This window comes from Cygnus atratus, chromosome 27 (assembly GCF_013377495.2).
Source record: "Cygnus atratus isolate AKBS03 ecotype Queensland, Australia chromosome 27, CAtr_DNAZoo_HiC_assembly, whole genome shotgun sequence".
Lineage (NCBI taxonomy): Eukaryota > Metazoa > Chordata > Aves > Anseriformes > Anatidae > Cygnus > Cygnus atratus.
This window is the reverse complement of record NC_066388.1, coordinates 5,636,588-5,649,046: the sequence shown is the minus strand read 5'-3', so window position 1 is coordinate 5,649,046 and position 12,459 is coordinate 5,636,588. Positions and strand designations below refer to the sequence as shown.

Here is a 12,459-nt window from a genome sequence, read left to right as displayed (position 1 = left end):
CATTAAGGTTGGAAGAGACCTCCAAGATCGTCTGGCCCAGCCATCCCCCTACCACCACTGTCACCCACTGAACCATGTCCCTGAGCAGCAGGTCCAACCTTTCCTTGAACACTCCCAGGGACGGTGACTCCACCACTTCCCTGGGCAACCCGTTCCAATGCCTGACTGCTCTCTCTGAGAAGAAATGTCTCCTTATTTCCAACCTGAACCTTCCCTGCTGCAACTTGAGGCCATTCCTTCTAGTCCTAGTTCTCTGTGAGAAGAGACTGACCCCCAGCTCCCTACACCTTCCTTTCAGGTACCTGGAGAGAGCAATAAGGCCTCCCCTGAGCCTCCTCTTCCACAGACTAAACACCCCCAGTTCCCTCAGGTGCTCCTCACAGGACTTGTGTTCCAGGCCCTTCACCGGCTTCGTAGCCCTTCTCTGAACACACTGCAGGGCCTCGATGTCCTTCTTGCAGTGAGGGGCCCAAAGCTGAACACAACACTCGAGGTGCGGCCTCACCAGAGCAGAATACAAGGGGACAATCACCTCCCTGGTCCTGCTGGCTGTACTATTCCTGATACAAGACAGGATGCCGTTGGCCTTCTTGGCCACCTGGGCACACTGCCGGCTCATGTTCAGGTGGGCATTGACCGACACCCCCAGTTCCTTTTCCTCTGCGCAGCTTTCCAGCCACTCTGCCCCAAGCCTGTAGCGCTGCTTGGGGTTGTTGTGGCCAAAGTGCAAGACCTGGCACTTAGCCATGTTGAACCTCATCCCATTGGCCTCTGCCCATCAATCCATCCTGTCCAGGTCCCTCTGCAGGGCTTCCTGCCCTCTGGCAGGTCGACACTTCCCCCTAGTTTGCTGTCATTTAAGGACTTAGTTCATCAGATCACATATGAAGGTTAAGTTCATATCTGAAGCTGTAGAGAGCTTTTATGTAAGAGGAAAAGAGCTGTTTCTTAGCTATTGTAAATAAATGCAGTTCCAGCACCAGCAGACTTACCTCATTTCATCGCTTTGGATGAAATGTGTGCTTTTGCTGGAGGAGAAACAAACTTCAGTTTGATGAAAGGTGAGCTGTGTTCTGTTTGAGGAGCTAGTTTACCTGAATAAAAACATTAAGTGAAGTTTTTTTTCTTTTTACCAAGTATTTTTCTCTAAGTCAGTTTGAAGCATTTAGAGTAAAATTCTGGTCAGAATAGTTCCCAGGGGCTTTAAGAACAATTATATAATATTGTCATCTTCTGAAAATACTCTCATGGAAATCTAAACTTCAGTGCTGCTGAAGTAAGCATAGAAGAATCTACTAAGCAGCAGTTGTATTAATCTGCTGTAGTACCTTTGCAGAACTGCAATATACCTAGAATTGTCGTAAAGGAAAGTGAGATGATATTAAAATACACAGAAAACGTGTCTCCCCCAATTTTTACTATACCTGTGTTAATTCATCATGAATTCATCTATTCTTCGATATAGAAGGAAAAAGATTAAAAGATTACTTCTGTGTTGCTTCTAATTTCTAGTAAATGGGAGTAGGCACTGTGCAGCAACAATCCAAGTTGCTAAAGATATAGATAAACGGATTATCTACGGACAAACCTGCAGATAACATAAGTCATAATTGGTTGATAACACTAACTTTTCAATCACTCCTTTGTAAGAAACACACAGAATGTGTGTGAACACCATAAGAACACCTTGCAGTTACAGCTCAGTGTAGAATCTGTCATACAGGAAAGCAATGCAACATAGTAAGTCAATGTGCGGAAATGTACTTTGAGAAACAAAATTTGCATGTTTTAATCAAGTTGGGTGCTTCTGTTGGAGAATGGCAACTAACTTTTGCTCTGTCCTTTCTAATTGTTTTCTTCATTTGCTGACTTGATAACTATAGTGGAGGGCCTTAAATTGTTGGCTGAATGGTACCTTCTTATTAAATATCAACATGAAAGCAGTATTTTTTTCTTTACGTTTTCAATTACAACACTACAACTCTCAATGTCATGAGTTCTACTTACATCACTGAATCAGATCTGTATCCAGTGGGAAGAACTTCCAGTAGGACTTAGGGAATAAACAAACAACAGAGTAAATTAAATTATTCAATTGCTGTTGTTCCTCATCAATCGTTGCATTTTGCTAGGTAAGCTGCTTAGTCCCCTCCCACGCACAGAGATTGGCAACTAGTTTTGTTTGAGGTCAGTGCTGAGCAGTAGGTGCTTCGGTCCTCATTTGCATTCCTGATGTGCTTCAGTGCTGAGAAATATTCTCTACAGCTAAAGAGGAGTTAGAGCATTGGAGTGTGTCAGGAGTTGCCAGAATGAAGGTTTCCTGGTGAAGTACCAAACTTTTATAAAGACTTTTATATAAAAGACTTGGTGCAGGATTTTCAAAAGTTGACTCTCAAGTCCTGTGTCCTTCAGTCCACTTAGATACTTCCCTAACAACAGTGTAAGACTCTCCGCAGATTACCAGCTGTACAAGTTTTGGGTCCTAATGAGAAGCTTGTAATTGATATCTCAGTAGTGATGCCAAGTACTTAATCATGAATTTCGTGATCTGTCTGAACACGTTAGCTCAGCCAGACAAAAACAGGTTTGGGTTACCTCTGCTGACACTTAGTGGAACAGCGTGGTTGTACAGGTGGCAGCTCTGAAAGAATTTTACCCAGTGATGTCATTGGCAAAGAAAGAGAAATCCTGCTTGATTTCTTAAAGCTTCAGGAAAGTTAGTGAAACAGGAGTACAGGAGAGATTTAAAATGATAAACGGGGAGATGAAACTGCGAAAACATTGGTAAATGTGACTGCTCATAAAGCAGCAGGAATTCTCTTTTCCTAGTGGAGTCATGCATGAACTTTGTTTTGAATTGTTACTGATATTTTCCTCTAAAGCTAAAACTCTGCACACAACATTACACTTGCAAGTTTAATTCAAACACAGATAAAAACCATGCAAAAAAACTGAGAAAGGGCACAATAATGTGATTGCTCATATGCTGCCCGCTTCTTTTTGTTGCTGTTAAATTTACTGTGACCACTCACAGTGATGAAAATAGTGCTTCATGTTGGTACTGTGCCTTGGGACCTTTTGTTGAGCCTGACACTGCAGTTGCATTCCAGATTTGTTGGTACGTGCAGTACCTAATCCTCTTGTCTTTTAGGTAAAGACAAGAAGGGAAGTTGTAACCTGTCTCGTGTTGACAGCACCACCTGCCTCTTTCCTGTTGAGGAGAAAGCTGTGGAGTACTACTTTGCTTCTGATGCTAGGTAATGTTCTTCAGCATCTTTTAGTGTATATAAAAATTTGGTCTGTAAAGGTGAGGCCGTGAAAAAGAGACAGGGAGGTGGTTTCTTTCTGAATAGTAGTAAATAATATATAAACTATGTGGCTGTTGGTGTTGTTTACCAACAATTAGTTACCATTTGCAGCTCTGAAAGAGACAAAGGAGGAGTAGAGTGTTAATGTTAAAGAAGTAAACTCACTTTGAGTTTTTAACACTTTTTAATGGTATTAATCCTTCTTCAAGCATAGCTAGCATGGGACAGATCTTACCAGCTAATAGGATTCCAGAGGTGAGTGATAAGAAAGTTGTGAGAGTACAGACCTGAAGTAACAGAACAGATGCAACTTATTAAGAGGATAGTGTTGCTTCTCCAGGAATGTCTGCACGTGTGCAATTCCTTTATCATCAAAGGTGTCTCATTTTAGTGGAGGTAGGAAGGACTAACTTGACAAAAGCCTTCCCAGAACAGGTAGTTTTCTGTTTAGGAAAATAAGTACTCTTTCCAGAAATGTAAAAATACAGCACTGTTCGAATTCTAGAGCTCATTTTATCAGCATTTTGGAGAGATTTGGGATACCCCAATGTTTTCTGATTTTAGAGAGCTTTTCAGTGACTCGCCCAAGGTCAGAACAAAAGCTACTAAAATAGTGAGCTGATGCATTTCAGTACAGCTTGCCTTGTTGAAGTAAGAAAGCACAGAATAAAATCCTGTCAAAGATATTAAGCCCCACTGGTAATTCCAGTATTGACACTTCTCAAGTAACCTGAAGGCAGGGAAGGTATTCAATAGTACCTAATTCTTGGAGTATGTCTAAGTAGATGTTCAAGTATTTTAACAGGTATCCACAGTTCTACACGTGGGGAAAAATGAGATGTAGGGAGGGACAATTGCTTATTGCTGGAAAAGAAAAAGGATCCCTTTACCTGTAGTTGAACATTCTGTGTATTAAGCCTTCTTCCTGACTTCTGCTCTCTAGCTCCTAATGGTTAGATCACGCTGCTGCACCTGCTGCTTTGTCTGAGGAATTCATAGTTTCTTCTTAAAGCAGACACTGAAATTCATAATTAGGTGGAAGAAATCCAGTTGTATTGGTAGTGTGGAAACGTTCTTTACAGTGTTCCTTTAATTTTAAAAGAAATTTCATTGAAATGAGTAACTTTTGAAATACATATGTTGGATTATAAGTAGGGCTGTAGCCTTTGTCTTTACGTGACGAGTAATGTCTTATGGCAAACAATGTGTGCTTTTATAGTGCTGTCATTGAGCATACCAACAGAGTGATTTTCCTTGAAGATGATGATGTAGCAGCTGTGGTTGATGGCCGTCTTTCCATCCACCGGATCAAACGTACAGCGGGCGATCACCCTGGGCGTGCTGTCCAAACCCTGCAGATGGAACTTCAGCAAATTATGAAGGGTAAAATCTTCTGAATGTCACCAATGTAGATGTAGATGACCTGTGGTCGTCTCTAGAGTCACAGAATAATTAAGGTTGAAAAGGACCTCTGGAGATCATCTGGTCCAGTCTCTGTGCTAAAAGCAGCGTCCTTAGGTCAGCATGTTCAGGAGTTTGTTTAGACAAGTTTGGAGTATGTTGAAGAATGGAAATCCCACAGCCTTTCTGAGCACCTGTTCCAGTGCTTAGCCACCCTCATGGCAAAAGAAATTGTCCTTACATCTAATGAGACTTTCCCTTGAGCTAACACTGTAATGGGAATTGTGGAGCTGAGGATTTTGCCTCCTGCTTGGAAGCATCTGTTTTTTTCTGAGATTGAACCTTAGGAGGCTTGCCATTCTGGATCTGACCGATAGTTGACACATTCTGGTATCTTGAATCTAGTTCTCATTTTGAGCTGATCCGATGCCTTAGTAGAAAATGAAATGTCAGCTTAAATGAACCTTTCTTTTAGATACTCATACAGGAATGAAAGGTAATCTCTGACTGGTAACTGGCCTGTCATTGTCTCTGATCCAAACTTTTCCCCATAAACATAGGAAAAATGTATATTACTAGGTGGTAAACTATTCTTTTTATTATTTTATAGGTAACTTCAGCTCATTCATGCAAAAGGAAATTTTTGAACAGCCAGAATCCGTTGTTAATACAATGAGAGGAAGGGTCAACTTTGACGACTACACTGGTAATTGAGATGCATCCTTGTTTGTTTTTGACAGAGCAGTACGCAGTAGATATTCACAGAGGAGGAAGTAGGTGATGACATGGGAGATTAAAATGTGCCAGCGTAAGACAATGTGCATGTCTTATTACAGGGAGTGCTTCCCTAATCACATAATCTGGTGGCAAAGTTATTCTTTATGATGAGTTTTTTTTGCAAAGTGGTTGGCTGAGATCATAACGCTGCACACTAACACCGGTAATCTTGAGAAGTTCTGCTACCTGGCCACCCTAATTTTTCTCTCTGAATCTTGTTTACAGTGAACCTTGGTGGGTTGAAGGATCACATTAAGGAGATTCAGAGGTGTCGTCGTTTAATCCTTATTGCTTGCGGGACAAGTTACCATGCTGGAGTTGCAGTAAGTGGTCAGTCTTGATCTGTTTGCAAACTGTAGCTGGAGTTGAACAGCAGGCACGATATTGTGTCTGGCAAGCATGATAAAGATGGAATAGTAATGTTGAGTGAGAAAAATTCATTCTGATTAGTGAAGACCCTTTTGAATCTGCATACAACAGATTTTCAAATTGCTAGTGACAACAATAGGAACCAAAAGCTTGAGTGATTGAGTACTTATGAAAATATTGCCTTTGATTTTATTGCTATGGAATGCTTTAAGAAAAAAAACAACTTTTTTGTTGTAAAAGATGATTGGCAAGGGAAGGGATAATGCAACACCAGAATGCAAATGCTGCAGCAAGGTAGGAGTTGCTGTGAGCCAGACATGATTTTCTCCTTTGCTCTTTACGCAGACAGCTAGGGCACATGCTTAGAGACCTCTCTGTGCTTGCCCAGTACTCTGAAGAGGTTTTACTTTATACCTTACAGAAGTGTTGGCTGTGTGTATCGGCAACATGTGATTTTGTTTCTCTGACATGTTATGTAATCACTGGATAAATCATGATGGCTTTAGATGAAGCTTTTTTGTATTGTAGATTGGCAGCCCATAATGTTGCAATTTAAAGTACTCCACAGCTTCACAGAGGAATCCTTTATCGGGATATCCTCAGAAAATCTGCGGTGCACAGCTATGTTAACTGATTTACAAGAACCAAAAAATACAGCTATCCAAGATGAACAAAAAAAGTATAAGATAATGTTAATAGTAATCAATTGACTAGCCAAAATAAGTTTCTGGCTTGGCCTGGATACTGGTGGTGGCTTCTGAATTCTTCAGTAATACAAGTTATAGTCTGATAGAATGACACCCTGTATTATATAAGTGAGATTTTTTAAGAACAGTTGGAAGAAGCTGGCCTCGTAGGCTTTTTGTTGGGCCAAAATCAGGATAACTTTTCACAGGGTTAGTTGAATGTGAGTTGAGTATGAGTATACTGAGTAATTAAAATATAATCCAGTGCTAATTTTTTACATGTGTTTTGATAATATTTTCCTGTGTGGAGGCAACTAGAAGACTTTTCCAAACAGTTTTCTTTAAATACAATCTAATATGTAACTTTGACATCTCCTTTTACCAGACCCGTCAGGTTCTGGAAGAACTGACTGAATTACCCGTTATGGTTGAACTAGCCAGTGATTTCTTGGATAGAAACACTCCTGTCTTCAGAGATGATGTTTGCTTTTTCATCAGCCAGTCAGGTATGATCTCACTTTACAACCCACTCACTCGCATCTTTCCTGTAAATGTTAGCTTAGGAGGGAAAAGGCAGCAGGGCCAATGCTTGTGCCTACCTCTAGGATTGCACATGATATGTGCAGATGAAGAAATTGGCACAGACATGCTAGAAATTGGTTAAAAACAAGGTGGTTCTCCTCCTGTCCATCTGCATGTGGGTGGGTGTTTGACTTTGTTTAGGTGAGCCTTACATATGGTAACAGTGGTTTTGTTTCCGTTATCTGTGATGAAATATTTCATCAGTCAGCATACTAAAAAAAAATCCTTTGAGGTCTGGGTAAAGACAAGTCAATAGCTTCTTTTGAATAGTTTCAGTACGTTTGTTAAAGTAGTACCAGATACTAAGCAACATGGTGCATCAGATCCGTAAAAGACATGAAGCTATTACAGAAGAGTATCTGAAAAAATAGAACAACCTTGGAATGGAGTGAGAGAGAAAACTTAACTAACTTAAGCTTAGAAAAGAAAAAAAAGTGATATATCCTATCCAAAATATTTTCAAGGACAATTACAATATGTCTTTTTCATTTTAGTTGCATTTACTGTTCTAGATTGTCACACCTGATCTTCAGCTTTGTTATTAAAACTAGTTTTTCTCTGTATGTTAAAATACTCTTGTTAACAGGACAGTATTTTTTTCCTCCTCAGTGTCAGGTAATTTAGAATATCACCTCTTTGTAGGGGGCTCGTGTAAATGTTGCAATTTTCCCTGGGTTTTAGGACATGTGTTGCTTCTTCCCCTTATAAGTTGCACTGTCTCAAATCTAGCAGTGAACACGATTGAGGGCACACGAGGGGATGTATCTTTTCCCTGAAGTGTTGGATGTGGCAAGCAAACAAGGATTTTCCTGGAACCTAAGCTTAGTCATCAGGCAGTACAAAACTAAAGTAAACATTGAGCTCAAATAACCCCAGTTCTCCCCACCCATAAATCTGTTTTTCTAGCCCTAGATTTCCACCCTATATGACTTGTAGTAAGTAATGTAGTGTGCAGACAGTGTTTTTATGTATTGGTGTACTGAAGTAGAATTGTACCTAACCTTGGTGGTATTTTGTTTTGTTCTTGTTTTCTGTTGTCACCTTATGTGCGCAGGAGTACATCAAAAAAGGTGTTCTTTTTTAGGATAAAGGTAAACTGGTAACGCTGGGTAGAATGTACAGTAGCTTCTATTTCTAGGCCCGTGTCTGGAGCTCAGCTCCCAAGCAGCAGTTCTGGGGATAATCAGTGTGAGGTTTCTTTTTCCCCATCTGTTGACTTCATTTTTAAACCAACTATTTCTAATTTGTAATATCTTGAATTTTTGAAACAACATGTTAATTGAAGTCTGATCTAAGCTAGCCTCTGTTGGCGTTGTGCAAACAATTCTGGACAGGAGTGATCAGTTTTTGGCATGACTTCTTTGAGAAGAGATTTTGCAAGATACCAGGTTGTTGGTGAGCACCATCAGCCAAGCAATTGTATGGTTTTGATGGCGGTAACGTGGGAAAACTCTAATGGCTAGGTGTACATTAATGCTTTTTCATCTGCTGTACACTTCAGCTAGGTTATGTATGGATATCCTTAATACATGGGTTCTACCCCCCACAACACCCCAAGGTGAATATTTAGTAACTGGGAAGGGGAAGAAGTTGTTTTTGCTAAATGAGATACACTTGGACTTAAGTTGTTTTTTTAACCATGGCAGCATAAGTACTGTCTTCAGGTTCTGTGTTTTCTAGATTTCACTCTTCTTTTTAGGGATAAAACACAATGTGCATGGTCTGACATAATTGCTAACTCTTTTAACTTACAGACAGATGCAAATTTACGAGATTATATTTAGAAAAGCACTGCTGTTTTACATCTTCAGTGTCAGCAGTAACCAATACCAAACTGCAGCATTGTAAATATTTGTATTTTCAGGTGAGACAGCAGATACTTTGATGGGTCTTCGGTATTGCAAAGAGAGAGGAGCCTTAACCGTAGGAATAACTAATACAGTTGGCAGCTCTATATCACGAGAGACAGATTGTGGAGTCCATATCAATGCAGGACCAGAGATTGGGGTTGCGAGTACCAAGGTAAATAACAAGTTCATAGATTTTACTGAATCACCTGTGAAGGGGCTGGCTATTATATGGGTCCTCTGAATGTTCTTTGTTCCCTTTTTAACAGTTGTAATTGCTGATTCTACTTCCTAAGAAGCAAAAGTTCTCTCCTCTGTCATTATTTGTCCTGAGGTGCAGACTCAGTTTAAATGAAAGTCTAAATATGGAAAAAGAAATTGTAAGACAGGGTTTTGGAAACGTAGGCAATACACAACTACCCTTAATCACACTGCTTTTACCAAAGAAAGTGTGATATTAAAACTGTAACTAAACAGCAAATGGGGAAATGGTCTTTTAAAGAAGACCAGTATTTATGTCCATCTAAGAGTTATTCTCTGGTTGATGCATCTGGCTGCGTGTGATACAGTATAAAATAACTTGCTTTGCTGCATTTCATTTCGATGAAGTGCTTCTGCATGGTGAAATCTGCTTTGATTTAGTTATATTTAGAGGCGAGATGATGTCAATCTGTTACATAAATTCAGCCAAAAACCACATTGAGTTTAATAGTTCACTGGGGAATTTGATCATGGAAAATTCATGAGTCTCCTGCAAGAAACACTTGAACGAGTTGTTTGTCCCTGGGTTGTTTTCATATAGCCAACATTATAGTTAGGAGGTAATTGAATTTGGCATTTTCTCTCTGGTGATGTGGGGTGTTACCAAAGTTGTGTGTATATGAAATATGAACTTGAAGAGATTCTCCCTGTAAGGGGAGAATGTACATTCAGGTTCATTTTGACAACATATTACAAACAATCCAAGTATTGTTAACGTATCTGTTCAGTGCTATTTGCTAATGTAACCTTCAACTATGTACTAACCAAAACAAAGTAGATCACATTGTGTATCAAACTCTGCTAGTAAGCATAACTGAAGTTTTTCTAGATTCCTTCAGAGCTATTTAAGTCTTCTCTGATATATCACTGTGGATGTTTGTTTTATTATTGTTTAGAAAGGGATAGAATTACTACAAACCTTAAGCTGAATTCTAAGCAACTTCAGTCCAAGGCTTGTTGCAATACAGACCATTTCATAACGTTTGTCTTTTAAAGACTTCAGAGGCTAGACTTTATAATAGATGTTGGATGCTATGCCTTAAATGTTTATGCAGATAGAATTTCCTTGAGTGCTAGTTTCACTTTGCTGTGCCTGGAGTCAGTGATACCAGTCACTATGGTCTTTTAGAGAAATATATAGCCTTTGCAAGTTGAAGAGTTCGAAATCTGTTCTTAACAAACTGGGGGGAGGAAGGGTTTGAAATCACCCTACCTTTTCAATAGTCTTTGCATTCTATGTGCATTTTCATGTGGTCCAGAAAAGCTAGAGCCAGCTGTCCTGTCACAGTGGCCAGATGTAGTAGTGAGGTACCACTGTACATCTTCAGTTGTTGGGTCTTCTAGTCTTCAGTGTTTTCATCGTTTGCTCACTCAAACAGAGAAAGAAGGACACAGTTACAGTCAGAAAATAGGATTTAATTGCCAGGAATCTCAGAAATATTCCACTTTGCTCCTTGTATCTTAATCTCTGGGAGCTTGAGGAGATTGTGCCGTTGCGAGCCTCCATTTGAGCAAATGCCATGTGAATTTCATGTTGGTCTTTCCTGCTTAATTGGAAGGAAAGGTACCATTTAAAAACATGCTAATACTAAAGTCAGCAGCTAGTTGAAGAATGTTGTAGCAGGTGACAACCATTTACTGTCTTAGTGACATTTTTTTCTTTCTCCCTCTTCCCCCATTCCCTTATTAGGCCTATACCAGCCAGTTTGTCTCTTTGGTGATGTTTGCTCTAATGATGTGTGATGACAGAATTTCTGTGCAAGAAAGACGCAAGGAAATCATGCGTGGTCTAAAAGGACTGCCAGGTAGGAAACTGTTGCATTTATTGTGTCTTGCCAAATGAAATTCAGTAGCATAGATGAACTTGACAATGCACAAACTTTGCTTTTGAAAGACTGAGGGGATGAGATTTTTGCAATGTGACTATTAGTTATAACTCTTTGCAACTGCATTCCCTCTGATGCTTTCAGACCACTACATTGGATTATTAAAATACCGGGTACACTCTCTCTGCAAGTCATTGCTATCTGTGTATATGAAGTATGAGCAGTTTGAGAAGCAGAGGGATATAAATGCGCACAACTTTAATTCTTCTCTTCTAGACTTGATTAAAGAAGTGCTGAGTATGGATGACGAGATTCAGAAGCTAGCCACAGAGCTATACCATCAGAAGTCTGTTCTCATCATGGGACGTGGCTACCATTATGCTACATGTCTTGAGGGAGCTTTGGTAAGAGATTTCTTTATTTAAAACTGGTTCAAATGCACTTAGCTATGGACTTACATTAGATACCTGACTACTAGTTGATTCAAAAGCAGCTAACAGCTGTGGCCTGTTGGCTGACATAACTGGGTGGAATAGCTAGAACTCACCATACCACTGCTGTCATTTCCATGTAAAGATACCCAACTCACGTAACAGCTACTGGTCACCATGGATTGAAAGGGTGTAGTTTCAGCATTCACAATGGGAATGCTTTAGATCCACGTTGAATTACTGTGACAGACTGGGCACCCTAATAAACTTAGTTCTTTGAACTGTTGGGGTGGCATTTCCAGGAATCCTCAGCATCCAAAACTGAGCACGTACTTTCTAGAACCTGTGAGTTGTAGTTTCTACCTTTGAGGAGATTGTTGTTGGTATTAGTGCTGTCGCCTATGGACATGTAAATGTCATCTTTGTATTGGCCTGCCCAGTTCAAGACTATGATGATATATGTGTTGACTGATGGCAAATAATAAGGCCTGTGGTGGGTTTGGTGTAAGTGTTGTGATGGCCTATAAGCAGCTCAGCCCAGGTGCACTACTTTGATTTAGGTTTTCAGGCTGGCTTGTCCACTTAATGGATCTGAGGAGAGCCAGAACACACTTTACAAACTTAAATTACGTAGAAAGTGGAAGAAACCACAGAGATGTTTATATAATAATAAAAATAAACAAACAAAGTTTGCCTAAAGCTTTATGAATATTCTTTTTCCTCATCTAGAAAATTAAAGAAATTACCTACATGCACTCTGAGGGGATATTGGCAGGTGAGCTGAAGCATGGCCCTCTTGCGTTGGTGGACAAACTCATGCCCGTTATTATGATCATCATGAGAGACCATACATATGCTAAGTGCCAGAATGCTCTCCAGCAGGTCATTGCACGACAAGTAAGTACCTGTAAAACTTTACAGTGCATCAGAACTGTTGGTTTTAATATAGAAGCAGTTTTGCAGGTACCAAA

At 39.9% G+C, this 12,459-nt stretch overlaps 1 protein-coding gene across 2 annotated transcripts in view; it reads left to right on the top strand.

The window, feature by feature from the left end:
• GFPT1 (glutamine--fructose-6-phosphate transaminase 1) overlaps window positions 1-12,459 on the top strand; it is a 43,306-nt gene that overhangs the window by 18,196 nt on the left and 12,651 nt on the right. For both annotated transcript variants that reach the window (XM_035568819.2, XM_035568818.2), the window contains exons 9-17: window positions 3,152-3,257; window positions 4,528-4,691; window positions 5,320-5,415; window positions 5,712-5,809; window positions 6,927-7,047; window positions 8,988-9,145; window positions 10,922-11,036; window positions 11,334-11,461; window positions 12,218-12,385. In XM_035568819.2, the coding sequence (XP_035424712.1) occupies window positions 3,152-3,257; window positions 4,528-4,691; window positions 5,320-5,415; window positions 5,712-5,809; window positions 6,927-7,047; window positions 8,988-9,145; window positions 10,922-11,036; window positions 11,334-11,461; window positions 12,218-12,385 (1,154 nt within the window). The remainder of the gene's footprint in view (window positions 1-3,151; window positions 3,258-4,527; window positions 4,692-5,319; window positions 5,416-5,711; window positions 5,810-6,926; window positions 7,048-8,987; window positions 9,146-10,921; window positions 11,037-11,333; window positions 11,462-12,217; window positions 12,386-12,459) is intronic.